This window comes from Pipistrellus kuhlii, unplaced genomic scaffold (assembly GCF_014108245.1).
Source record: "Pipistrellus kuhlii isolate mPipKuh1 unplaced genomic scaffold, mPipKuh1.p scaffold_m20_p_3, whole genome shotgun sequence".
NCBI lineage: Eukaryota > Metazoa > Chordata > Mammalia > Chiroptera > Vespertilionidae > Pipistrellus > Pipistrellus kuhlii.
This window is the reverse complement of record NW_023425529.1, coordinates 110458046-110482987: the sequence shown is the minus strand read 5'-3', so window position 1 is coordinate 110482987 and position 24942 is coordinate 110458046. Positions and strand designations below refer to the sequence as shown.

The window sequence follows — 24942 nt, the reverse complement described above, 5'->3', positions numbered from 1 at the left end:
AGACAAAAGCAACAAAATAAAACAAACCCATTGTAACAACTGAGGCCATGGCTTACCTTCTGGCTCACTCTCTGACCCAGAGAGACTGCCATAGTTGTTCATTAATGAGCACAGGGCTGGTGTCACTTCCTTGGGTATGATAGTACTTTGTGGTTTTTCCTCTTTTTCAGACTCTAAAATAGAGAAAGAACTAAGAGTAAAACAGTATACCAAAAATATCTACCACAATAAAAAGAAAACTGACAGCCCCCCACCCCCTCATGTGTTAGGAAAAAGAATTTTTTCCTAAATCTTCCCAAAGAACAAAACCCAAAGGACCTGAAAAATTTCTCCTTGGTTTAAATCTTCATGGTTAGAGAAGAAATTTGCCCCAAAAAGAAGACACAGGGGCAAATGGAAGCTATACACAACTGTTATTTCAGATTATGGAATTTGAGCCTTCTTTAAATTAATTACAGCCTTTGCTATTAATTTATTGTATTTACTTTATTTATGCTATTAATTTCATTAAGATAGTAGAAAGACCAGATGTATATTAAATTCCCTGGTTTAGGATCAGACTTTGAAAATTAGATTTAGGAATAAAATATAACAATATCTACCTGTTATTTTTAAGACTGGTTTTAAGGACAGAAATAATATTTATGCCATTCTATAGATAAAAGCTTAATCAAAGAATTTTGCTGAAATTAATCTGTCCAAAGTTTTTATTATCTGGAACTTGAACTTCTAAGAACTTAACTAAACAAGCCAAGCATGAGAATTGAAGTACTCAAGAGCCTGCCAAAGGTAAAGTGTTTGATCGGAGCCCAACAAGCCTAGCTGTAGCCCCAGGACACTACCTATTACATTTGTTTTTGGCAGCTCTAAAAATATATTAAATGTATTCAAAACAACCAATAAAAATAAAGCCTGACCGAAGAATGAAGACAATAAGTAACTTGTTTATGTAATGAACTAACTCAACCCAAAACCAATATGAGATGTTTCAAAACAGCATTTAATGTTCACTAAATCAATCTAGCCCAGTGGTCAGCAAACTCATTAGTCAACAGAGCCAAATATCAATAGAACAACGAATGAAATTTTGAGAGTCAATTTTTTTTTAAACTTAAACTTCTTCTAATGCCACTTCTTCATAATAGATTTGCCCAAGGAGTGGTATTCTGTGGAAGAGCTACATTCAAGGGGCCAAAGAGCCATATGTGGCTCATGAGCCGCAGTTTGCTGACCACAGGTCTAGGGGAAAGCAAAACATGTCAATAGAAAATGGGAGTATACTCTTCTGTGAATGTGGAACTACTACCTTCTAATGGTTGAAGTTAAATCCTCTCTCCTCCACTCACCCACATTGCCCCATTCCAAACCCTCCAAAAACTGCTTGTCAATTTTTTTTTAATATATTTTTTTATTGATTTCAGAGAGGACAGGAGAAACATTGATTAGCTGCCTCCTGCACACTCCATACTGGGGATTGAGCCTGCAACCCCCTGACAGGGAATTGAACTGTGATCTGGTTCACAGGTGAATGCTCAACCACTGAGCTCCACCGGCCAGGCATTTTTATGCTACCTTATCATCTTCTCTCCTGGATTAATAAAGGGAAAGGGAAATATGTATTGTTTTTTATCTATCTCTCTAGATATAATGAATATAGATATATATTTTCAATGGATTAAAAACAATCTACAATAATATTAGTATAGAGATTGTTCATCCCATTATTTGAATGATGATAGGCCAAACTATTATTTCCTTCTTTTTTTTAAAATATATATATTTTATTGATTTTACATAGAGAGGAATTGAGACGGACAGAGAGTTAGAAACGTCGATGAGAGGGAAACATCGACCAGCTGCCTCTTGCACATCCCCCACTGGGGATGTGCCCCCAACCAAGGTACATGCCCTTGACCAGAATCGAACCCGGGACCTTTCAGTCCGCAGGCCGACGCTCTACCACTGAGCCAAACCGGTCCGACTATTATTTCCTTCTAAGGCCCAAAAAGAGATATCAAAATGGGCAATACCTGTTCTTTAAAAGCATGAGCACATTTCACCTGTATGAGGTATCACTATCCCCTGAGATGGCCTCCTTTGAGAAGAGGACCTTATTTATATCTGTAGGAGATATTCTAACCCTCTAGTTAAGAACTGGGATTTGGAATCAAATGGCTAACCAGGCGATGAAACAAAATTCAAAGGAACTGAGTAATTTTCCCTTAGGCAACACAATTACTAGTATATAATAGTTGGGTCAAATTTAAGTCCTGGCCAACTGACTACAAATCCCAATTCTTAACTAGAGGGTTAGAATATCTCCAACAGATATAAGGTCCTCTTCTTAAAGGAAGCCATCTCAAGGAAGTAAAGGCAAAAATAAATGAATGGGACTATATCAAACTAAAAAGTTTCTTCATAGCAAAAGAAACTGACAACAAAACAGAAAGGCAGCCAACCAGATGGGAGATGATATTTGCAAATAATAGCTTTGACAAAGGTTTAATTTCCAAAATATATGGAGAACTCATAAACTCAACACCAAACAAACAAAAAAACAATCAAAAAGTAGGCAGAGGAGCCGAAACCAGTTTGGCTCAGTGGATAGAGCGTCAGCCTGTGGACTGAAGGGTCCCAGGTTTGATTCCGGTCAAGGGCATGTACCTGGGTTGCGGGCACATCTCCAGTGGGGGTGTGCAGGGGGCAGCTGGTCAATGTTTCTCTCTCATAGATGTTTTTAGCTCTCTATCCCTCTCCCTTCCTCTCTGTAAAAAATCAGTAATATATATATATATATATAAATAAGTTGGCAGAGGATCTGAAAACACACCTCTCCCAAGAAGATATACAAACAGCCAATAGATATATGAAAAAAAATGTTCACTCTCACTAAGCAATTAGGAAAATGCAAATCAAAACTACAATGAGATACCACCTCACATCTATTAGAGTGGCCATTATCAATAAGACAAGCAATAACAAGCATTGGAGAGGATGTAGAAAAAGGAAACCCTCATTCACTGCTGATGGTAATATAGACTGGTACAACCATTATGGAAAGTAGTCTGGCGATTCCTCAAAAAATTAAGAACAGAGCTTCCATATGGGCTAGCAATCCCTCTCCTGCATATATACCAAAAAAAACCTGGAAATTATATATTTGCAATGATATATGCATTCCTCTGTTCACTGCCAGCCTGGTTGCCCCTAACTGCCCTCTCCCCTAGGCCTGGTCCCCTCAACTGCCCTCCCCTGCAGGCCTGATTTCCCCCAACTGCTCTCCCCTGCAGGCCTGGTCACCTCCAACTGCCCTCCTCTGCTGGCCTGGTTACCCCTAACTGCCCACAACTGCCCTTGCAGGCCATCTTGTGGCAGCCATCTTTGACCATATGGGTGTGGCCATCTTGTGTCTTGGAGTGACAGTCAATTTGCATATTACTCTTTTATTAGATAGGATTTTCATTTTTCAGAAGGGAAAATGAAGTCTCAGAGATTGAATGAGATTTGTATGGGATAGCAGCATTGTGGCCCTTTAATTTTTCAATTTATAAGCAAGAGTAAACTTGCCCCATAAGGTATAGAGAGAATTCAATAAACACATAAATATATTCTATGCCCCGAGGAAGAATAGCATTACTCAAATACAATGAATTAATATTATTTACCCAATTATCAGAAGCATAAATAATACTAACTTCCATTGGGATTACTACTTTATGGTGGTAAAAATTCAAATAATTGAGCAAATTTGAATCTACAGCATCAACACACTTAGGACAATCTTAAGAAAGCTTCCAAGATTACATCATACTATGGAAACTATCCAACATACATTATCTTTCTTCCATTATCTTTCTTGCCTGACTCATAGGTACACCTCCCCAGTTCAGAAAAGATGTCCTAAAATGAGTTTTTTCTCTCTCAAGGAATTCCTATTTAAAAAAAGTAAAAACAAAAGCATCATTCTACCTTTTTACATATTTGCCATTAAACTCTCCACAAACAGCCCTAGCCAGTGGACTGAAGGGTCCCAGGTTCGATTTCGGTCAAGGGCACATGCTTGAGTTGCGGGCTCGATCCCTAGAAGGGGACATGCAGGAGGCAGTTGATCAATGATTCTCTTTCATCACTGATGTTTCCATCTCTCTCTATCCCTCTCCCTTCCTCTCTAAAATCAATAAAAATAAAATTTAAAAAATAAATAAACTCTCCACAAACAATGCTGTCAAGAATCAACTTCAGCATCATTGCCTCTACTTATAAACACACCTTTTCCCAGTTTAACTTACCAGAATCAGTATTTACCAAAACACTCAGAGGGTCTGCATTTGCCTGGGGTGGACCTTCAGGCTTTGAATTAACCAAGCAAATGCCTGATCTGTTGGCTGCACTCTGTCCAGCAGAATCGTTTTCCCATTTGTGATGTCTGCCAGAATTGATCTTTGCCATCTGTGAATGTCTGGACATTCCCTTCATCTTACTGGAGAGAAAAAAAATAAATAAATAAAATTATATATATGCTATTTTTAATATAAAAGACACTGACCTTTCAAAAAATATTTGAAAAAATCTACTGAATGCAAAAGAAATCTGTCAATCACTCACTTGTAGCCTAGTTCATTAAAGAGAACAGAATAAAATAAATTCAATGGTTTCCAAAGACAGAGAACTCTATGGAAGAACTTTAAAAGAACAACACACATTTTATCAATTCCAAGATGCACATTGCTTCCCATATTTTAATACCTCTGAAATTGGGCTATGTTGTATAATCAACAGCAGGTGAATTTAACTGGCAGCTTTCTTTCATTCCTATTGTACATAAAAAAGTGTTTCGAGGAGAATCCAAGATGGCTGCACAGGTAAACACCTAGCCGCAGCCGCACACAACAATTTCAATAAAATACAACTAAAATATAAAATGGACATTACCCAGAACTACAGGAAAGTCGACTGACTGGAAATTCTACAATGAGAAGCAAGGAGAAAACCAGAAGGAAGCTCGGAGGAGCTGTAAAAGCCTAAGGTACGGAGACACGTGGTGCGCGCGGAAGGACGGAGCCAGAGAGGAGGGAGGCTGAGTGCCTGGCTGGCATTCCCTAGCAGGAAGGAGATAAAAGCTCAGAGTGGGCTGGGCCCCAGTTCCAACTGCTCTGAACCCCAGTTCTAGGCCAGACCCGGGGAATCCAGGCTCAAACAGAGGGAGCTGGGCTGTAAGGCGGAACCCCGGGGGAGCGGCGAAAGGAGGTCCCGGAGGCGCACACATTGCGCGCAGAGAAGGGACGATTGGCTGTGCCACGGGATTGCCCTGGCGGGAAGGAGACAGGGGCTCCAGACTGCTCTGATCGCCACCTCCAATCCCACTTCCCACTTAACTGAACCCCAGTTCTGGGCCCACTGGGGGACAGACTAGACTGTTTGATAGCAGGCAAAAATCAAGAGCACCTTTCTCTCAGAGGCGCTTGCAACGAGTACTGAAGGACCCTGAGACTCAGGAGCCGCATAGGGCGGGGCTGACGGAAGCCAAAGCTGCAGGCTTCACCATGAAACCCCGCCCCATCAGGGAAGCTGCGAAAATGCCAAGACGAAATAGATCATAAATGAAAGAAATGGAGGACAAAAAGCAACTGGATATAGAGTTCAAATCTACACTTATAACGTTTTTCAATAATTTCCTAGAAAAGATCGATAAGACCTGTGAGGATATGAAAAGGGATCAACTAGAATTAATAAGGAATCAACAAGAAATGATAAGGGATCAACAATAAAGAATACATTGTCTGAAATAAAAAATATTATACAGAGTCCTAAAAACAGAATGGAAGATCGCAAGAATCGAGTCAAAGATTTGGAACACAAAGAGCCAGAAGACACTCTTCCACAGAAGCTAGAAGGCAAGAGAATCCAGAAAATTGAAGATAATGTAAGAAACCTCTGGGACAACTTCAAGCGAACCAACATCAGAATTATGGGGGTCCCAGAAGATGAGAGAGAGCAAGATATCGAAAACATACTGAAAGAAATAGTGACAGAAAACTTCCCCCACCTGGTGAAAGAACTAGACTTACAAATCCAGAATGTGCACAGAACTCCAAACAAAAGGAATTCAAAGAGGACCACACCAAGACAAATCATAATTAAAATTCCAAGAGCAAAAGACAAAGAGAGAATATTAAAAGCAGCAAGAGCAAAGCAGGTAGTTACCTATAAAGGAGCACCTATACAATTGTCAGCTGATTTCTCAACAGAAAGCATGCAGGCCAGACGGGAATGGCAAGAAATATTCAAGGTGATGAATAGTAAGAACTTACAGCCAAAGATAATCTATCCAGCAAAGCTATCACTCAGAATCGAAGGTCAGATAAAGAGCTTCACTCATTAAAAAAAAAAACTAAAGGAGTTCATCACCACCAAACCAGAATTATATGAATTACTCACTCAGAAGAGAAAGTAAATAAAGATAAAAATTATGAACAACAAATATGTAACTATCAACAAGTGAATCTAAAAACCAAGGGATTTAAAAAAAAAATCTGATGAACAATATTAACTGTTGAATATAATAGAGTCAGAGGTATGGAAGCGGAGTGAACTGACGATTCTTGGGGAAAAGGGGAGAGGGGGATGTGGGAAGAGACTGAACATAAACTGTGCACCTATGGATGAGGACAATGGGGGGTGGGGAAAGGGCAGAGGATGGGGTGGGAACCTGGTGGAGGAGAGCAATGGAGGGGGGGGGGACATTTGTAATAATATGAACAATAAAAATTTATTAGAAAAAAAAAGTGTTTCTTAGACTTACAAAATGTGTTAACTTTTGCCTAGTCGGCATGGCTTAGTGGTTGAGCTTTGACTCATGGTTCAATTTCTTGTCAGAGCACATGCCTTGGGTGTGGAGCACATAGGAGGCCACCAATTAATGATTCTCTCTCATCATTGATGTTTCTATCTCTTACTCCTTCTCCCTTCCTCTCTGAAATCATTTTTTGAAAAGTGTGCTAACTTCTGTCTACTCATTTTTAAGGAATCTTAAAGTTTCTGAAGCATTTACAAATATATTGCCTTAATTTTCATGACAGCTCTTTGAAATTGATTAGACAGGTACTATTTACTTTACAGGAGGATAAATTTATAGACTGTGCACAATTTCACAGCTACCTCAAGTTAAGTGCCCTGTCAACCACTACAATTACTCCTCTTAGGAGGAAAACAAATAATATGTGAGCATATTCTAATATAAACTATATGTAGATTTAAAAAAGGCCATTTTATTATTTTTTAAATTTTTAATTGATTTTTTTAGAGAGAAGAAGAGAAAGGGAGAGAAACATTGATGTGAGATCAAAGCACGGATTAGCTACCTCCTATAGTGATCAGCCTGAAACCTGGACATGTGTCCTAACTGAGAATCAAACTGGTAACCTTTTAGTGCATGGATGAAGCCCAACCAACTGAGCCACACCAGCCAGGGCAAAAAAGGGCCATAAAAAAAAAAAAAGGTTTATACCCTGGCTGGTGTGGCTCACTAGATGGAGCATCCACCTGGGCATCCAAAGGTCTCGGGTTTGATTCCTGGTCGGGGAAGTAGGGGAGACAACCAGTCAATCTCTCTCCTCACTCCTCCTCCCAATCAATGAGAAAAATATCCTCGGGTGAGGATTAACAAAAAAACAAACAGGTCTTTTCCCAGTAGACAATAATATAAGACTATATATCCTTTGGTGGGACTGAGTTTTCACAAAGATACATATGTTTATCCTAATTTGTCATCAGGCAAAATTCATTTCTCCATTAATAATAGAGATTGCAGTTCGAAGTATAAAAATTAGAAATCTGGGTTCAAATCCTAATTTTGCCATCTTCTCATTGTGTCTTGGACAATATTAATACCCCTGAGTCCGTTTACTCCCTCATCTGTATGTAGAATGGGAATCAGAGATGCAGAGACAATTACCATAAAGTGCTTCTAGAACAAGTTACTGGGCCCTTAATAAATGGCAGTTATTATTGAAAGAAATTAAAGCAGAATTAGTAGATAGGGTTAGGAGTAGAAGAAAGAATTATAGTGGACCTAGCTGAAACAAACAAAAAAATGTGTTTTGCAGAAAACAGTATGCAGAAAAACTGGGTGTTTTGAAACAAGGATGTTTTTCTTGCAAGTGCAAAACAAAATGTCGCAAAAAGTCCAGAAATCAATCCGAGAGAGGCACAGATAGACAAAGAGCAGGCCATTAGCAGACGTAAGGGAAAAGCAGAAAGCTTCAGGGGCAACCCATTTGAATCCCCTCTGAGTGGGGAGCCTGTGTTTGTTTGCAATAAACTCCTGCCTTGTTTGAACTCCTCTGGTCCTGGCTTCAGCTTCATTCTTTGATTCTGTGAAACACAACCCTGGGAAGAATTCCTGCTCACCTGTTCCAGTATTCATTTAATATCTCTGCAATGTATAAGTTCTTAATCCTTTTAGATTCACCATCATCTTTACGAAGTCTCATTCCAATAAATCATATATATGCTCCAAATTTTGCAGAGAACCATAGAACAATTTACATCCTAATTTTGCAGAGAACCATAGAACAATTTACTTTGCTAATACCTCAACAAAGAATGTTCACAGCAGCTTTATTCATAAAGCCCAAACTGAAGACAACCCAAATGTCCAACAGTGAGAAGAGATATATTCTCACAATTGAGTTTTACACAGCCATAAAAATAAACAATTTATAGCTACACACAATATAAATGAACCTCACAAAGTAATTTTGAAATTACACACAAAAGAATAATGGTAAAAAATGACACTGGCTTTTTTTTTTTTTCTTTTTACTATACTATTCTTTTTATTGTTATTTTAGAACACTTTCTCTACTTACAAAAAAAAGTTTACTATAAAACAGTATACTGAGTTACATTAGTAGAGTCTTATACATATCATGTTTACTGCATCTATTGACTGATCATTTTCTCTTGTGCTTGATTTAATATGTTTTATAAATTGCATTTTATAAACATTATAAATTCATAAAATATATAGTAGTGTACAGTAATGCCCTAGGCTTTCATTCACTCATCACTCACTCACTGGAAACACACAGAGCAACTTCCAGTCCAGCAAGCTCCACTCATAGAAAGTGCCCTATACAGGAATACCATTTTTAATCTTTTATACAGTATTTTTCTTATCCTTTACTATGTTTAGACATAAAATACTTACCACTGTGTTAACAACTAGTATTTAGTACAGGTTTGTAGCCGAGGAGCAATGAGATATAGCATATAGCCTAGGTGTGCAGTAGGCAATACTACCAACTTTGCATAAATACACTTTAAAATGTTCACACAATGACAAAATTGCCTAAATGCATAGGTATATAGTTGTTTGTGTACACAAATCTATCAAGTTGTACATATAAGATTCGTATATTTTGCTTATATTAAAAATACATTTCACTAAAAAAAAAGAAAAATATTCTGGAAAAAAAATGAAGATGAGGGATAGTGAAAATAGGGCGTCTCATACATTACTGGTAGAAGAGTAAATTAGAACAACTTTTATAATAGGTATTTGGCAGTTAGTCATCAATATTACAAATACACATATTCTTTGACAGCAAATCCTCTTCTAGGAATCCATCCTCAGAAACACCTACACATGTATAAAATGTATGTATAGAACAATAATGGCAACTTTTTATTAGTAAAAGATTAGTAAGAATTTAAATGTTTGCCGAAGCCAGTGGTAGAGCGTCGGTCTGTGGACTGAAGGGTCCCGGGTTCAATTCCGGTCAAGGGCATGTACATTGGTTGCGGGCACATCCCCGGTAGGCAGCTGGTCGATGTTTCTCTCTCATCGACGTTTCTAGCTCTCTATCTCTCTCCCTTCCTCTCTGTAAAAAATCAATAAAATATATTAAAAAAAAAAAAAGAATTTAAATGTTTGTCAATAGTTACCAAAAAAAGACCCTGTGGGATATCCTTACGCTTCCTACACATCCTTAAAGAATGAAGAGACCTGTTATATATTAATATGGCACAATCTACAAGTATATTTTTGGCTAAAAACCAAGATGTAGCATGGTGGGAAAAAAGAAAAAAGATTATCTATGTGATGTATACATATACATATGGGATATCTGTGAAAGGACAAAAATGGACTGATTTGGGGAAGGAAAACTGTTTAGCTGGGAGACAAAGACAGAAAGGCTTATTAATTATAAATCTTCTGGAAACCATACAAATATAGGGCAATTATTATTTTAAAAAATTTAAGCAAAAGAGTACAAAAGCAAATATTTCAGAATTGGGAGTGTAGAGATTTTAAGATTTTGGTATATTCTCCCTTTTTTATTTATAAGTGTAATTGTTTAAAATAAGTGAGAATGCACGCAATTTTAAGGAACTTACCCAAACTGTGTTGTTGTCAATACTGCACCTATCTTTTCCTTTTCAAGTTTTAACTTCTTCTTCCTTTCAATATTGGCCAGAGTTGGGTAGTTTCTACAAAATAAAGTTAAAAAAATTATAAAAGGCCTTTTAGAAAACAACTGTAAACACACAATCAAGCAATTGCTGTATTTATCAATCTTGGTTTAATGACTAACATGATAAACAATTTATATAAACCTTCATATGAAATTTATATAAACCTTTAAATCCTTCTAAAATCTTTTTAAGGGGAAAAAAGTCAATTATAACAATGCTTCTCAAGGTGTAGACCAACTGTGAGTCCACAATTTTTGTTACCAGTCTGTGTAGTAAGGAGCTTTACACTAGAATTTAAATCAAATATATCATACAATGTGCTCAAACTGGTCCAATTCAACTATACGGTGTGTACATACCTGTAGAAAAAAAAAAGCATGTAATTACTTACGCAAATACATAGTAGGTACATCCAAAGTTACCATGATGAGGAAGAGAACTGTTCTCAAAAAAGACAGTCCACCACGTAGCATAAGAAAAGCACACAAACAGCTTTAACAAAGGACAAAATATAGTAATTATCCCCAAAGAATATAAAGATTGGAGGGTGGAAGAAAAGATCATATCGAGCTAGAGAAATCCAGAAAGAAAGGAACATGAAAGAAATTGGTCTAACGCGGTGTTAATCGACAAATCAGAAAGAAAAGCTTTCGAGTGTTCCAAGCAGAGCAAACAATGCAGACAAACCAAGGCCTCAGAAAGTGTGAGAGACCCAGGGAATGGCAAGTGGTTCATTCTGTATGAACATAGCTACAGGCAATCAGACCAGATAGAGAGGCTGAGGCCAGATAGAGAGTCTTCAGTGGAAGACTAGAAAGTTTGTATTTAATTCAGCGGCAATGGGGAGCCCCTGCAAGTTATGAACAGGGAGATAAATGTACAAGGCAGTGATTAAGATTAAGCTCAACAGCAGTGTGCAAGATAAAATGCTCTGACAAAGCTTTCTTTGTTCCTTGGCACAGTTGTGTAGGAGAGTAAATCTTAGAAGTATAAAAAGCACAGGAGGAAAACTCAAACAGATCTTTACCACTCGGCCAAGCTGCTACTAGAGAATTTTAAGAAACATCAACAAATCTTATTCTGCCATTGTTTCTACCTCTTCCTTTCTTATTTACTTTTTGTTAAAATCTGCATCACTAACTTAAGTAACACAGACAATATGAAGCCTATTGCTTGGCCACATTGGAAGATAGGAATTGAAATGACATTAAATGGTCAAGTAATCAGAAAAAAAGGCAATGAATTTCAATGAGGACAGTGCAAAGCAATCTATTCGGCTAAGAAAAATAAACTCCATAAATAAAAGATGATGAATACACAAGCTATAAATAAACGTAAGAAGAAAAGATCAAGGTCAAGAGATAAAAATCTGACAGCAAGTCAGTACCATAGATTACACTTTTGGAAAGCAAACATAATCTAAGGTTATGTGAAATGGCCTCTGGCACATGTTCAAGTGTGAAATCTTCCTCTCACGATACTCCAAAGTGGTTAGAAACTCCCAATACTGTGTCCAGTTTCGTATTTCTAAACTGAAAAGGAGGGTTGAGGAAAAATAAAACTTGGAAGGGATTCAGAAGAGACTCAAAGATGATTGGCAGGATAAAAAATAAAACCTCTGAAAAAAGATGAAAAGAACTGGAATTATTTGCAGCTTTTAAAAGAGGAGGCGATGTGACAATAAACAATCTCACAGACAGGATGGTAGCTTTTCTCAATCTGAAGACAGAATATACAAAACCAAAACAATGAGAAAAAAGATGATGACTTTCACAGGCCCCAGCATCTAGGCATGCAACTCACAGCTACTCAACACCTTTCATATCTCTGAGATTCACTTATTCATACTACTTATGTTTCCTCAAGATTTTTCTTCTGTTTCCTGCAGACCCTTAACATGTTAGGCCATATGCTAAACAATAAGATTTGGTACTCGAGTATACCATATACATACAAGCAGCTGCTACTTAAGATATTCTCAATAACAAAGAATGTAAATGTTTGTTATAGCAAGTGGTTTAGGTGTGATGTGAAATGAATCCCTTATATGAGACATCAAGAAATTGTGGGAACTCCTTTGATGGAAGTCTTTTTAAAAAGCTCACTTTCTCTTTCTGGCATATTCAAGTATGGTTGGCACAGTTCTGCCCATTAATTGACTCAGGTGCTTAAGGGTTGTCACTGGAGGTGTAAAGAGAAGGTAAAGAGGTGGGATGAAATGAAACAAATTATCCCAAAACAGGGATACAGAAATATAAGTCAGAGTTACACACACACAGCAATCAAGAAGCACCTCCTGCAACGTAATATAATAAAGATAAGCGTGGAGCTTTGATGAAGGTCACAGGTCAGGTTCCTAAGTAGTACAACTGAATTAACCAATTCAAACTCTGTTGAAAAAAATCACAAAACTGTCTTATACTGCACAATCACATACAGATAAAACTCAGCCCAGTATCTCCTGTTCAAAAATGGATATTACATAAGTCTATAAACACTGGAATAAGTGATATTTTCACAGTTGGCTTCTCTATTTTAATCTGCTAAAATCTCTTTTTTTCCTGTACTTCCATCTTTCCCCAATACCCCAAAAGGAACTGGCCCTGAAACCATAAGCCCTTTTTCTCTCATCTTCCTATTTCATTTCATCCCACCTCTTGTCCTTCTCTTTACACCTCCAGTGAGAGCCTTAAGCACTAGAGTCAATAAATGGGCAGAATTGTGCCAACTATAACTTTAGCATATATCATTCTGGTTACATTATGCTCTCTTTTCCTTATCCCCAAATCACCACCCACTTAAAAGACTTCTCCCCTAATCCTGTTCTCTATAAAAACACAATTCCTCTTTACTCTCACTGACCCACAACTATATTTTTATTTCAAAATCTTTCTGAACTTCAAAAAAAATATAGCATTCTTTAGGAGCAGACCAGCCTCTGTTGGAATTCTGAAATAATTGGGGACACAATTTCAAAGGATTTCCTGACCTACAGCAACTTCTGAAATAAATGTCATAAAACTACGCCACCTAGTGGACTCCCATCTGCTATAAAACATGTCTCAATGTTTCTAAAACTGAGGCTTAGGAGATAAACCTCTACCACTCACTTTCTCTAATGCCAAGTCACACAGCATTTCTACTTCATAAGTCAGGAATTAAGAACTGCCCTGGCCGGCTTGGCTCAAAAGACAGAGTTTTGGCCTGTGGACAGAAGGGTCCCAGTTTCGATCCCCAGCTGAGGGCTTGCAGGAGGCAGCTGATCAATGATTCTCATTATTGATGTTTCTATCTATCTCTCCCTCTCCCTCCTCTCTGAAATCAATTAAAAAAAAACACAAACTGGTTTGTTTTTGGCTTTTTTTGCAGGTTAGTTGTGGAAAGTGGTCTTTCTTTCCTGCCTGTCAAAATATACAATGGCTTCCTCAGAAAGAATGTAGCTCTCACAAGAAAGATAAAATTCAAGACATAATGACTATTCTGCCATATCAATGTGAAATGTACTCTTTTTAGGAGTTCAAATAACATTTTTTTTTAAATTGAGGGTAATATAAAATTTAAAAGTAAATATAATTTCATAATAGGTTTTTAAAAAACTGCTAGTGCAGAGAAGATTAGTGTATTTTTGAGAAATCGATCAAATATGCCAAAAGAAATGCTTATCATATTTTTTATTTATAAAGTACACTTAAGTTACATTCTAGAAACCATATAACTAAACTCTCTCCCCTCTGCCCCCACACCTATCCTACACAAAAAGAATCACCAATAAGCATACTAAACACTTGCTCATTTGTCATTTATTCAGAATGGAGTTTTAAGTACCTCTTTGAGTTTTAAAATTCAACAATCCCACCAAGCACTTAGTCAAATGCTACTCTATCTTCTCCCCTTTCCTTAACAATTTTGTTTGAGGATATTCTAGCAACTTTGCTGTCACTAGAGGTGGCCAAGCAACCTACTTCAATGAGAGCCACATGGAAGTCTCCTGATAGGAGTTAAAAACAAAGCTACTGTTTTCTTAATGAATAGGGGCAAACTCGACTCTGGGTGCCTTTTGCCTTTTTCTTCTTTCTGCCTAGAATGTGGGCTTAATATTTGGATATGCGGAAATTCCTGGGGACATGAAAATGAAACCACCTACTAAGGAGTGACAAGAAAGAGCCTGTGCCTAATGGTGCTGCTGAGCAGCAGCAGAGGCTCAGGGCCTTTTCCACTTGGGGAAACAAACCTCTCTGTGCTAAGCCACAGTGGTGAGGTTGCTGTGCCATTTATTGGAGCAAAATCTTAACCGATACAAGCACCCTGCATCCTAGCCATCCTATGTAATGTCAATGCTTTCCATGCCCAACTAGGCATAACTTGATTTTAAACCTCACCTCCTAAAAGCTTTGGCAGTTTCTTATGAAATTAAACATGCTTATCATATGACCAACCAATACAACTCCTAGGTATTTACCTAAGTCAAATAAACACTCATGTTCTAAACAAAAACCTGAACATCAGTTTGTGAAAACTTTATTCATAATCATCAAATACTGGGAATGTCCCAAATGTTCCTCAACTGGGAAATGATGAACAAACTGTGGTATATTCATATACCGTATTTTTCGGACCATAAGACGCCATTTTTTCCCCCAGAAGTGGGGGGAAAAAGTCCCTGCGTCTTATGGTCCAAATATAGCCTACACATATACTTTAAAAAAGAAGTTTTTTTACTTGCCCGGCTCTGTGTGGTCTCTGTGTGCTTGCCAGGCTCTAAAATGGTTCTAAATGCTGCTGTTTACTTTACAGGGTTGGTTACATGTGTTTATGACTGTGATGTTGAGTTTTAATGCACATAAAATATTTTAGGACACTATTTGTTTCAGAATCTTTTTTTCTTCATTTCCCTTCTCTAAAAACTGGTGCGTCTTATGGTCCGGAGCGTCTTATGGTCCGAAAAATACGGTAGGTGACACCCATATGGGACAGAATAGCTATAGAAAGTAATTGCCTACTGCTACATGCAACAACAGAAATGAATCTCAAATGCACTGTGCTAAGTTAAAAAGACAAATTCAAAAGCTACAGACAGTATAGTATCTATATATAAAAAGCCAGTAACCATAACGGCCATAAAAACCAGTTGCTATGATGCCCACTGTGACTAGCCAACCAGCCTGATCAGGGGGTGGGGCTGGCTGGCCAACCTTGCAGCCCTTCCCCCCTGATCACACCCTCCACTCCAACAGGGGGCAGGACCAGTCCACCAACCTCCTGCCTGACCCCACCCCAGGTTGCCCCCCCCCCCATCCCATCAGGGGCAGGGCCAGCCAGCCAACCACCCATTGCCCCTCTCCCAGGCCGCTGGCCCCCAGTTGGTACACCTTACCCCATTTGGGCGTGGGGTGGCCGGCCCACCACCCACAGCCCCTCCCCATGGCCAGCCCCATCCCCAATTGACACCCCAACTCCAATCGGGGGCAGGCCCTGTCAGCCAATCGTCCGCAGCCCCTTCCCCAAGCCCCCAGCCAGCCCAGCCCTGATCCGACCCTAATTGGGGCAGGTGGGCCAGACTGCCAGCCAACCTCCTGCCATCTCCTCCTCCCGAAAGGCCCAGCCCCAATCCACCCCAATGGGGCCAAGACAGACAGACCCCACCCGTGCACGAATTTGTGCACAAATTCATGCACCGGGCCTCTAGTCATTTATAGTATAATGTTCTGCAAAAATACAAATAAGAACAGAAAACAGATCAGTGGTAGCCAGGGACTGAAGGTTGGGGGAGAAGTCAACCACAAAGGCGATGAGGGAATGTTTGGGGGTGACAGAATACTATTCTTCATCTTCACTGTGATGATTACACAGATATACACATTTGTCAGAACTATGCATTGAAGAGGTGAATTTCACTGCATGTATAACATACCTTAAAATTAATGGAGAGGAGTGAGCAGGCACTAGCCCTCTTACAAGAAGCCTTTCAAAACGAATTGATGGCCTGCCTTCCAGAGACTCCAAGTATCCCTTGACCAGTCATTACTATCCCTATATGATTAAACTTAAAAATGCTTCAGTTGTCTATGGTCTCATGGGCACATCATGTATATTTATCCTACATCTCATGAGTGAATATTCAAGGTAAGAGTCTACTCCTATCTACTTCCAGTGACCTTGGCCATATATAGTAAAATCTTTGCCTTTCCAAATACTGAATGTTTACCTCTAATTTTCAAGATAAACTATTGTCAAGAAAATATTCAAAGGTATCATAATGTAACATAAATGCAAGGTTTGCTGAAATTTTCCACTAACATTTGAAAGTCAAATTAGTCTTCTACCAGGGACTTTATATAAATAAAACAATGCTGTGGAGAGGGAACATGTGGAAACAGCTGATTCTCTGGTGAGTAGCCATTCTTTACACTAGTTCCAAGGCTTCTAACATTTCCTCGTATGGACACCATTCCAATACTGTTCTGTTGCCAGCTCCACACATTAATCTATCACAAGATTCCTAAAGGAATCAGATTCCTGCAGTATTCCTTGGACACTTCTGCCACCATTTAACTTCAATGATAACTTCTTGTCTACACATTTTTTTAACTGGGGAGGGTGAGCTTTGATCATGGTGTCCAAATAAGCTGTACGATACTTCCAAACAAAATGAATTTATGGGCTCTCTTCTGCCCAATTTCTTTAAAAATAATTAAAAGTATAGTTTAACACATGAATTTAACATGTTGCTCCATGGTTAGTGTAGGCCCCTCGCATCAAAGGATCATGGGTTCAATTCCCGGTCAAAGGCACATATCTGGATTGCAGGTTTGATCCCTGGCCCAATAAGGGCACGTGCAAGAGGCAAATAATAGATGTGTGTCTCTCACATCGATGTTTCTGTCTCTCTCTCCTTCCCTCACATTCTCTCTCTCTGCCATTCTCTAAAAAATCAATGGAAAAAATATTCTCAGGTGAAGATTAACAACAAAAAGTCTTGGCAAGATTTCTTCAACCACTTACTTATAAGTACCAAAATAGAAGTACGCATATCATAAAAATATTTCCAAGCTCCATTTATATATATCAACATTTATAAGATGCCTTATATCTATGGCACCATGGGGTATAAACAACTATGCAAAAGATAGTTCTTACATTTGTAAAGCCTATAAGTCATTTAAAAAATTTTTTATTTTCATCAATTTCAGAGAGGAAGGAAGAAGGGAGAGATAGAAACATCAATGATGAGAGGGAATCGTTTATTTGACGCCTCCTGCATGCCCCCCACTGGGGACCTAGCTTGCAATCCGGGCATGTGTCCTTGACCGGAATCAAACCCGGAACCCCTCACTCCGCAGGCCAAGACTCTATCCACTTAGCCAAACAGGCTAGGGCCTCGAAGTCATTTTTTAAAAAGATAAATATGCAAAGTTCATCAATAGGAGCACAATATAAAATGTCTAAGCTAAGAGGCAGAGCAGATACCAGATACCTTATTCAAAGAAGGGCAAGATATTTTTGTAGACAAATGAGGAAAACTAACCCCAAAGTGGCAGGATTTCAGCTGGGCTAAAGCAATGAGCAGAACTTGAAAGAGAGAGGAGGTACGATTTTCTAGAAGCAGCAGTTTGAGCAATGCCATTATTTTTAAGTACTCAGCCTTGCCACAGTAAAAGAGTTATTTCACTAGTTCTAAACTCTTTACTCACTTTCTTCTTTCTTCTCTCCATCTTTCAATCTCCTCTGGAGTATCTAACTTGATCTTCTTCATACCAGGAGCATGCATCTAGGGGAAAAAAGCCTGCTGAACATCAGGATGCTTATATATGCTTTAGACTAAATCTTAACATTATGGGGGATAATGGAAACTCTATACCTCAAAATTTAAAACCAAGTAAGTGGATTTTAACCAACCTTATTATGACTTTTCCTTTAAAGAAAAATGTCCTGTATATTTAGATTAGAGGCAAGGAGGGTGAGAGAGGGTGTCCCTCAGCCCGGCCTGTGCCCTCTCTCAGTCTGGGACCCCCTGGGGGATGTCTACCTGCTGGCTTAGGGGAGCAGGCCTAAGCCAGCAGGTGGACATCCCCCAAGTGATTCTTAGTGGAGGCCTCTCCTGCCTCCACTTCTGGATTCACTAGCCATGAGCCCAGATTCTGGCTGAGTGGTGCTCCCCTTGTGGGAGAGCACTAACCACCAGGAAGCAGCTCAAGCATTGAGCGTCTGCTGCCTGGTGGTCAGTGCACATCATAGCAACAGGTTGTTGTGCTGTTTGGTCAATTTGCATATTAGGGATTTATTATATAGAATAAGTGCTATTGATAAGAAAAAAAAGGAGTAACATAATTTTGGTTTCAAAGTAAATGCATCCACTTTTTAACTGACATTAAAGACCCAAATTAATGACCTAACAACCAAAATTGAGTGAAGTAGCTAAAGAAATAATGAATACACAAAATAATTTGAAGAAGCATGGTGTAGAAAAAACCACCACAGAATTTAAAGTTAAAAAACTCAAATGCAAGAATCAGTTTCTGAGGACCTGGCAAATCATTATTGTATCTCTTAAATGGGGCCAATATTTATCTACTTTACATAGTTGTTTGTGAGGATAAAATTGATTAATAGATATAAAATTGCCTTACAAAGTACTGCATAAATATTATTTTTATGCTATGTAAAATGAAGATAACAGATCAACGAAATGAAAAGAGCACATACTGAAAAAACATAAATAAAACCACAAGAACTTACATTTCTCCAGTGGAATTGGACAATCTTCTCATGTGCACTAAAAGAGCAATCTACTTCCGGACACTGTAGGAGTAAACAAAAAAGACTATTCAATGTTTTCTATGTTAAATATACCCATCACTATATATATATAGATGTCTTCTAGCCATATTACATAGTTATCCCATCTATATGGTGTTATCAATCATAGTTATGTCAATAGCAAAACAAAGATCACTTCAAAACAGTTATTTAAAAAGAAATTACAGCCCTAGCTAGTTTGGCTCAGTGGATAGAGTGTTGGCCTGCAGACTGAAAGGTCCCAGGTTCCATTCCAGTCAAGGGCACGTGCCCAGGTTGTGGGCTCGATCCCCAGAAGGGGGTGTGCAGGAGGCATCATTAATGCTTCTCTCTTTCTCTCTCCCTCTCCTTTCCTCTCTGAAATCAATAAAAATATATTTTAAGAAGAATGACATTTTCAAAGTACATAGTACAGTAATATATACTATTTACTTTATTCCTAAAAGTAGGGGCATTTTTATAACCTCAAAGAGGATCTTTTCCAAACTAAGAACTTCCTCTTTAATTTTGCTTCTCAAATATTCTGGTTAAAAAGATTAAGTATTCGATACTTAATAAGGCCCAGACCATCTTTAGAGTGTGATGGGCCATGGAAAATTAGAGTGTGATTAAATGGTCAAGGGCAGCCTTAGAAGGAAAAGAACTTACAAAGGTGCACAAGCAACTGGAGGGGAGAACCAGCTCTCTTACAAAGCAGAGGCTCCCACACATACTGACAGCTGCCAGACCTTCCCTCTTTGCTGCCATCTTACTGCTTCCTGAAGCAGTGGGCTCTCCACCCTCAAACTGCGAATCCCCAGGGTCACTGTCCCAATTTATCAGGTCATCAAACATTTCTATGAGCTATAAGCTTTTAAGAGAAAGAAGCACAGAATTCCTACCAAATAATACCCATTTTGTTAAATTATTTCAGGATAACCTGGCTAACATGGCTCAGCGGTTGAGTATCAAACTATGAACCAAGAGTTCACGGTTCAATTCCTGGTTGGGCCACATGACAGGATTGCAGGATCAATCCCTAGTGGGGGCATGCAGGAAGCAACCAATCGATGATTATCTCCCATCACTGATGTTTCTCTCTCTCTCTCTCTCTCTCTCTCTCTCTCTCTCTCTCTCTCACCCTTTCCCTTTCTCTGTAATCAATAAAAAACAAAAAACAAACAAAACCTACCGTCGTATGTTCAGACATGTGTTTGTCATACTTTTCTTGATTTTTGAAACCACGATCACAGGTATCACAAAAATAGTGGAAAACTGGTTCTTTTCTTTTCTGTGAACAAAAATGAGAGGCATTAGGCTTAGGCGAAAAATCTTTTATCTGTAATAAAAATGTAACTATCCTACTAGTAATACATACTCTGATTTTTCACATAATCTTTATACATGGGAGAAATTCCTTAAGACATTACTAATAAAGGTATAATGCTGTTTCTTTTATTTTAAGCAATTATATTAGGACAAGTAGACACAACAAAAAATTTAAATATGAGTAGAGCTAATGTAAGAGTGAATAGTCCTAGCCGGTTTGGCTCAGTGGATAGAGAACCAGCCTGTGGATAGAAGAGTTTGATTCCAGTTAAGGGCACAGGCCTGGGTTTCAGGCTCAATCCCCAGTAGGAGGTGTGCAGGAGACAGCCAATCAATGATTCTCTTTCATTGATGTTTCTATCTCTCTCCCCCTCTCTGAAATCAATTTAAAAAAAGGGAATAGCTTGCAAAGTGGTAACCTAATTAAGACTTACTTGAGCATATATCAAGATGATCTAGAAATAAGTATTTAGTGTAAAAACAGTATTTCATCTTTTAAAAAAAACACAATCATATAGGTTTAAAACTACAGTAGGGGAAAAACAATGATTTAGGTAAAGATTAGTTATTTTTTTATACCAATTTGCTATTTTATGCTTAAATATAAAACAAAAAAAAATTACAATGAAAAACGCTATAGAAAATATTTAATTTTGAGATGTTAATAAGTATAGTTTTTCACAATATTTTGTTAATATTAGCTACATATTTTCATGCCAAAATAATGAGTCTTACTCAACTTATTTTAAACTAATAACGTTATTTGTATACTTTAAAAGTTGAAAGGCCAGACTGTAAACATCAGAATAAAGCAAGCCTATTTTAAGACTTGGTTTCTGAACATAACTAAGCTATTCCTCTTTAAAAAAATTCAAACAATTTTTAATTCCATCACCCCTACCAATCTTCTAGTAATATACATATATAATTTATATATTATGTTTTACTTCATTGAGGTTTAATAACATTTACATTTATCTACAATCCTAATTCTCAATAATACTTACTCTTGACACTATAATGAAATGAATTCAATGTTTCCTTTATCTATAATTTTTTCATTCATTTCTCAAAAAGATTTCACTTGAAATTATTACTTAAGCTAAGATCCTTAAAGATTTTATTATAGCAAGGCTCCATTGTGTCAATAATAGATGCAAACACTAAAAGAGTTATGATAGAAGCACAGATATGAAAGAGTAACATAGGGACCAAGTGTCACATTCAAGAACATCTTAAAAAATACCTTTTTTTTATGTTTTCCACTGGGAGGGAAGTTGAAGTCAGTAAACTCTGCATCATATTGTTGTGGAAAATAAGAATGTTTAACTGAAAAACAAAAAGAGATCCATAAATGTTTGCAAGTAAACAATTATTTAAAGTTTTATTTGCTGTAGCATATGTCATAAATACTTGAGTTAAAAAGTGCTAATCTGCCCCTTCTAAGAATAGCAGTTTGAACAAATTACCAAAGATTAAAACTAATCTACCAAATAAACATTTTTTCAAATTAATACATGGTGGTAAGATTAAGTGTCCAAAAAACGCTTTAGGCATGTAAGCAATGGACAAGCTAATCTGACAAAATTCAGATTATTTCAGACATTATGTGTAATAATGTATTTCAAACATTAGAAAGGTAAACAGTACATTATACAACTCTTTCGACATCAATTTTACACCAGAAAACAACATTATGAAATACTTTTTCTCCTAAAATTATTTTCTTTGCTACTTCATAACTATAATTTTGCTACTGTTATGAATAGTAATGTAACTATCTGTGTTTTCCTAGGCTCTATAGCAGGGTTGCCTAAGACCATCGGAAAACACAGATAGTTACATTATGATTCATAACAGTGGCAAAATTATAGTTATGAAGTAGCAAAGAAAATAATTTTATGATTGGGAGGGTCACCACAACTTGAGGAACTGTATTAAAGGGTCTCGGCATTAGAAAGGTAGAAAACCACTGTCCTAAATCCTTTTCCTTCTCTATTGCCATAACCCAACTCTGAAGCCTGATCTTTCACCTAGATTGCTGAACCAGCCTCCCAGATGGTTTGCCAGTTTCTTCCAACAGACCCTGCACATTGTCACCAATTCTGCAAAAGTCTTCCGAGGGTCCTTCCTGAAATCCTGGTGTATTTTCTCATTCTTTCTCCATACCTTTCACGTACTCTGCTTCAGTCACACTAGAACGCTGTAATCTTCAGAACTCTCTTTGTACCGACACCTCTTTGCCTCTGCCTTCAAAATATCTCTTCCTACACATCTCCCAAGACATTTCTTCCAAAAGCTGCTCCCAATGTCTCAACACTCGGAAACCACCTTTTATATGCTTCTATCACCAGCACACTGTATGGTGATTTACATTTGTGAACCATCTCACCTTACTTAGGACTGCCTTAGGCACATTCGTATTCCTAGCATTTGGCACAGGATAAACAATTATTTAGATTCAATGTAATGTAAAAGGAATTTTATGCAAAGTTTGAGAATAGTGAACAACATCATGTCTTTAAATATGATCAATATGCTGATGACACCTAAATGTACAATCCCAGCCACAAATCCCCCCTGAAAGTACCAGATAGCTAACAGTCTACTCAGTATCTCTACTTGACCCACATATTTTAAACTCTCTCCTGGTCTTCTCTCCAAATCAGCTCTACCACATTCTACTTGTTTGGCGTAAAAAAACAACCACCTACTAATAAGTTATTCGTATCTCTTTACCTTCAGCAAATGGTTTGGGTCCTACCCTGCCTCCAAAGTAAATCTAGAATCCAACTATTTCTCATCACCTCCTGAGCCCCACCCTGGTCCAAGTCCGCAGTATCTCTCACCTGGAAAACTGCACTAACTCCCTAACTGACCTCGCTTTCATTCGATTCCTATTGGTAGTCACATTAATCCTTTCAAAACATAGATCAAATCATGTCACTCCGCTGCACTACCCATATCACAACAATAAAAACCAAAGCCCCATCAACTATAAAGCCCTTACAGACCTGCCCTATCCGCAATTTTCTACAATTCTACGCCAGGCTCGTTCCTCCTTAGACAATGATATGCACATCAGTTCCTGCCTCAAGTCCCTTGCAGTTGCAGTTCGTCCTACCTGTATCCCTATTCCTCCAGAAGCACCCACGGGTCTGATCCTTCACCTTCTTGATGTCTTTTCACAAATGTCACCTTCCTTATGACTGGCATTGAAAACTGCACTACCCATCTTTCCTTTCTTTATCTCCCTCCGCAGCACGCACGGCCTTCAAATACGCCTTCATTTTGTTTGTTCTCCTATACCAGATGTTTCCTACTACATTCCCAGCTCCTGATGCATAGCTGGAATTCAATAACTACCTTGAATGAAAGGGCAAGGAAAACATTCCTGCCGGACAAATAGTGAGACATGAATGATCAGACTCCCGAGAGTGCAGCGCAAAATCAGAGAGGGGTAAGGGAAGGAGGGGGGAGAGAGAGAGAGAATTGAAGATGGAAGGAGAGCAAAGGGAGGAGTGGCAGTTTACCCGGAGCGTTGTAGGCTGTCTGATGCGGAGGAAAACTGCTGGGAGACGGTCTCCAGTGCCAAGATGAAGCCTGGAAACTCCAGGAGGGCTGGCCATTGATTTGAGGCTGAGAATCAAGGCGGGACTGGGTGTCGAAGAGGGTCTGGGACCCGGGAAGAACCTGGGCGTCGAAGCGCGGGGGCGCCTCGGGGAGCGCCTGGATCCCCGTGGGCGGCTGCGCATCCGCGGCAGGCTCGGGCCCCGCGGCGGGGGGCGGCGGAGAGGAAGACGGCGGCGGCGGCGGTGGCAACATGGCCCAGAGCATCCATTTGTGCTGCAGCGGGACGGGGTCGCTCACGGGCCCCAACGTGGGGATCCGCTCGGGGGCTGGATACCACCCCGCGGGAGTCACGAACCCGCTAGCCGGCTCAGCCATGCCAACCTCAGGCAGGGAACCCAACGTGCGAAGTGGCGCAGACCTTTTACGTCACTTCCGTCATCGCGATGACGCGCTCAGCCAATCACACGCTGAAACGTCATCGGCCAGCGCCGGGAAAACTTCCTGCATTTGCCAAGGACTGCTGGCTGGTTAGCAGGAAGGCTACACGCTGTGTATTTAGACTTGCGGGCGTGATCTGTACCGGCCTCCGCGCATGGCGAGGGATCTAATCGGACCAGCGCTTCCGCCCGGCTTCAAGGCTCCCGGGGCAGCGGGGGACGAGGAGCGGGACCCCAGCCCTGGTAAGCTGCTGCCGGGCCCTCCCGGCCCTTTCCTGCCCGCCCTGGGGTCTGGGTGCCAGTGAGGCCTTCTGATATACAGTGTCTGGCTCTTGGAGAAGATGCTGTG

General features: G+C 39.1%; 2 protein-coding genes across 10 annotated transcripts in view; one reads left to right on the top strand and one right to left on the bottom strand.

Moving 5' to 3' along the window:
- Positions 1-24580, bottom strand: part of NUFIP1 (nuclear FMR1 interacting protein 1) — a 35800-nt gene extending 11220 nt beyond the window's left edge. For 2 of the 3 annotated variants that reach the window (XR_004991097.2, XM_036456197.2), the window contains exons 1-8: positions 24117-24580; positions 21830-21912; positions 20447-20545; positions 19216-19278; positions 18171-18247; positions 10402-10494; positions 4290-4480; positions 57-173 (exon numbers count right to left, since the gene is read on the bottom strand). Coding sequence is in view for 2 of the 3 variants with exons in the window: in XM_036456197.2 (XP_036312090.1) it covers positions 57-173; positions 4290-4480; positions 10402-10494; positions 18171-18247; positions 19216-19278; positions 20447-20545; positions 21830-21912; positions 24117-24531 (1138 nt within the window). In the remaining variant the exon portion in view is untranslated. The remainder of the gene's footprint in view (positions 1-56; positions 174-4289; positions 4481-10401; positions 10495-18170; positions 18248-19215; positions 19279-20446; positions 20546-21829; positions 21913-24116) is intronic. The other variant, XM_036456196.2, reaches the window with a different exon arrangement.
- Positions 24581-24636: 56 nt separating this feature from the next.
- The window catches only part of GPALPP1 (GPALPP motifs containing 1), a 31945-nt gene continuing 31639 nt past the window's right edge, over positions 24637-24942 (top strand). For 5 of the 7 annotated variants that reach the window (XM_036456199.2, XM_036456200.2, XM_036456203.2 and 2 more), the window contains exon 1: positions 24639-24836. In XM_036456199.2, the coding sequence (XP_036312092.1) occupies positions 24749-24836 (88 nt within the window). In that variant the 5' untranslated portion in view covers positions 24639-24748. Of the gene's footprint in view, positions 24837-24942 lie in introns of all 7 variants that reach the window. The other 2 variants (XM_045588668.1, XM_045588669.1) reach the window with 2 other exon arrangements.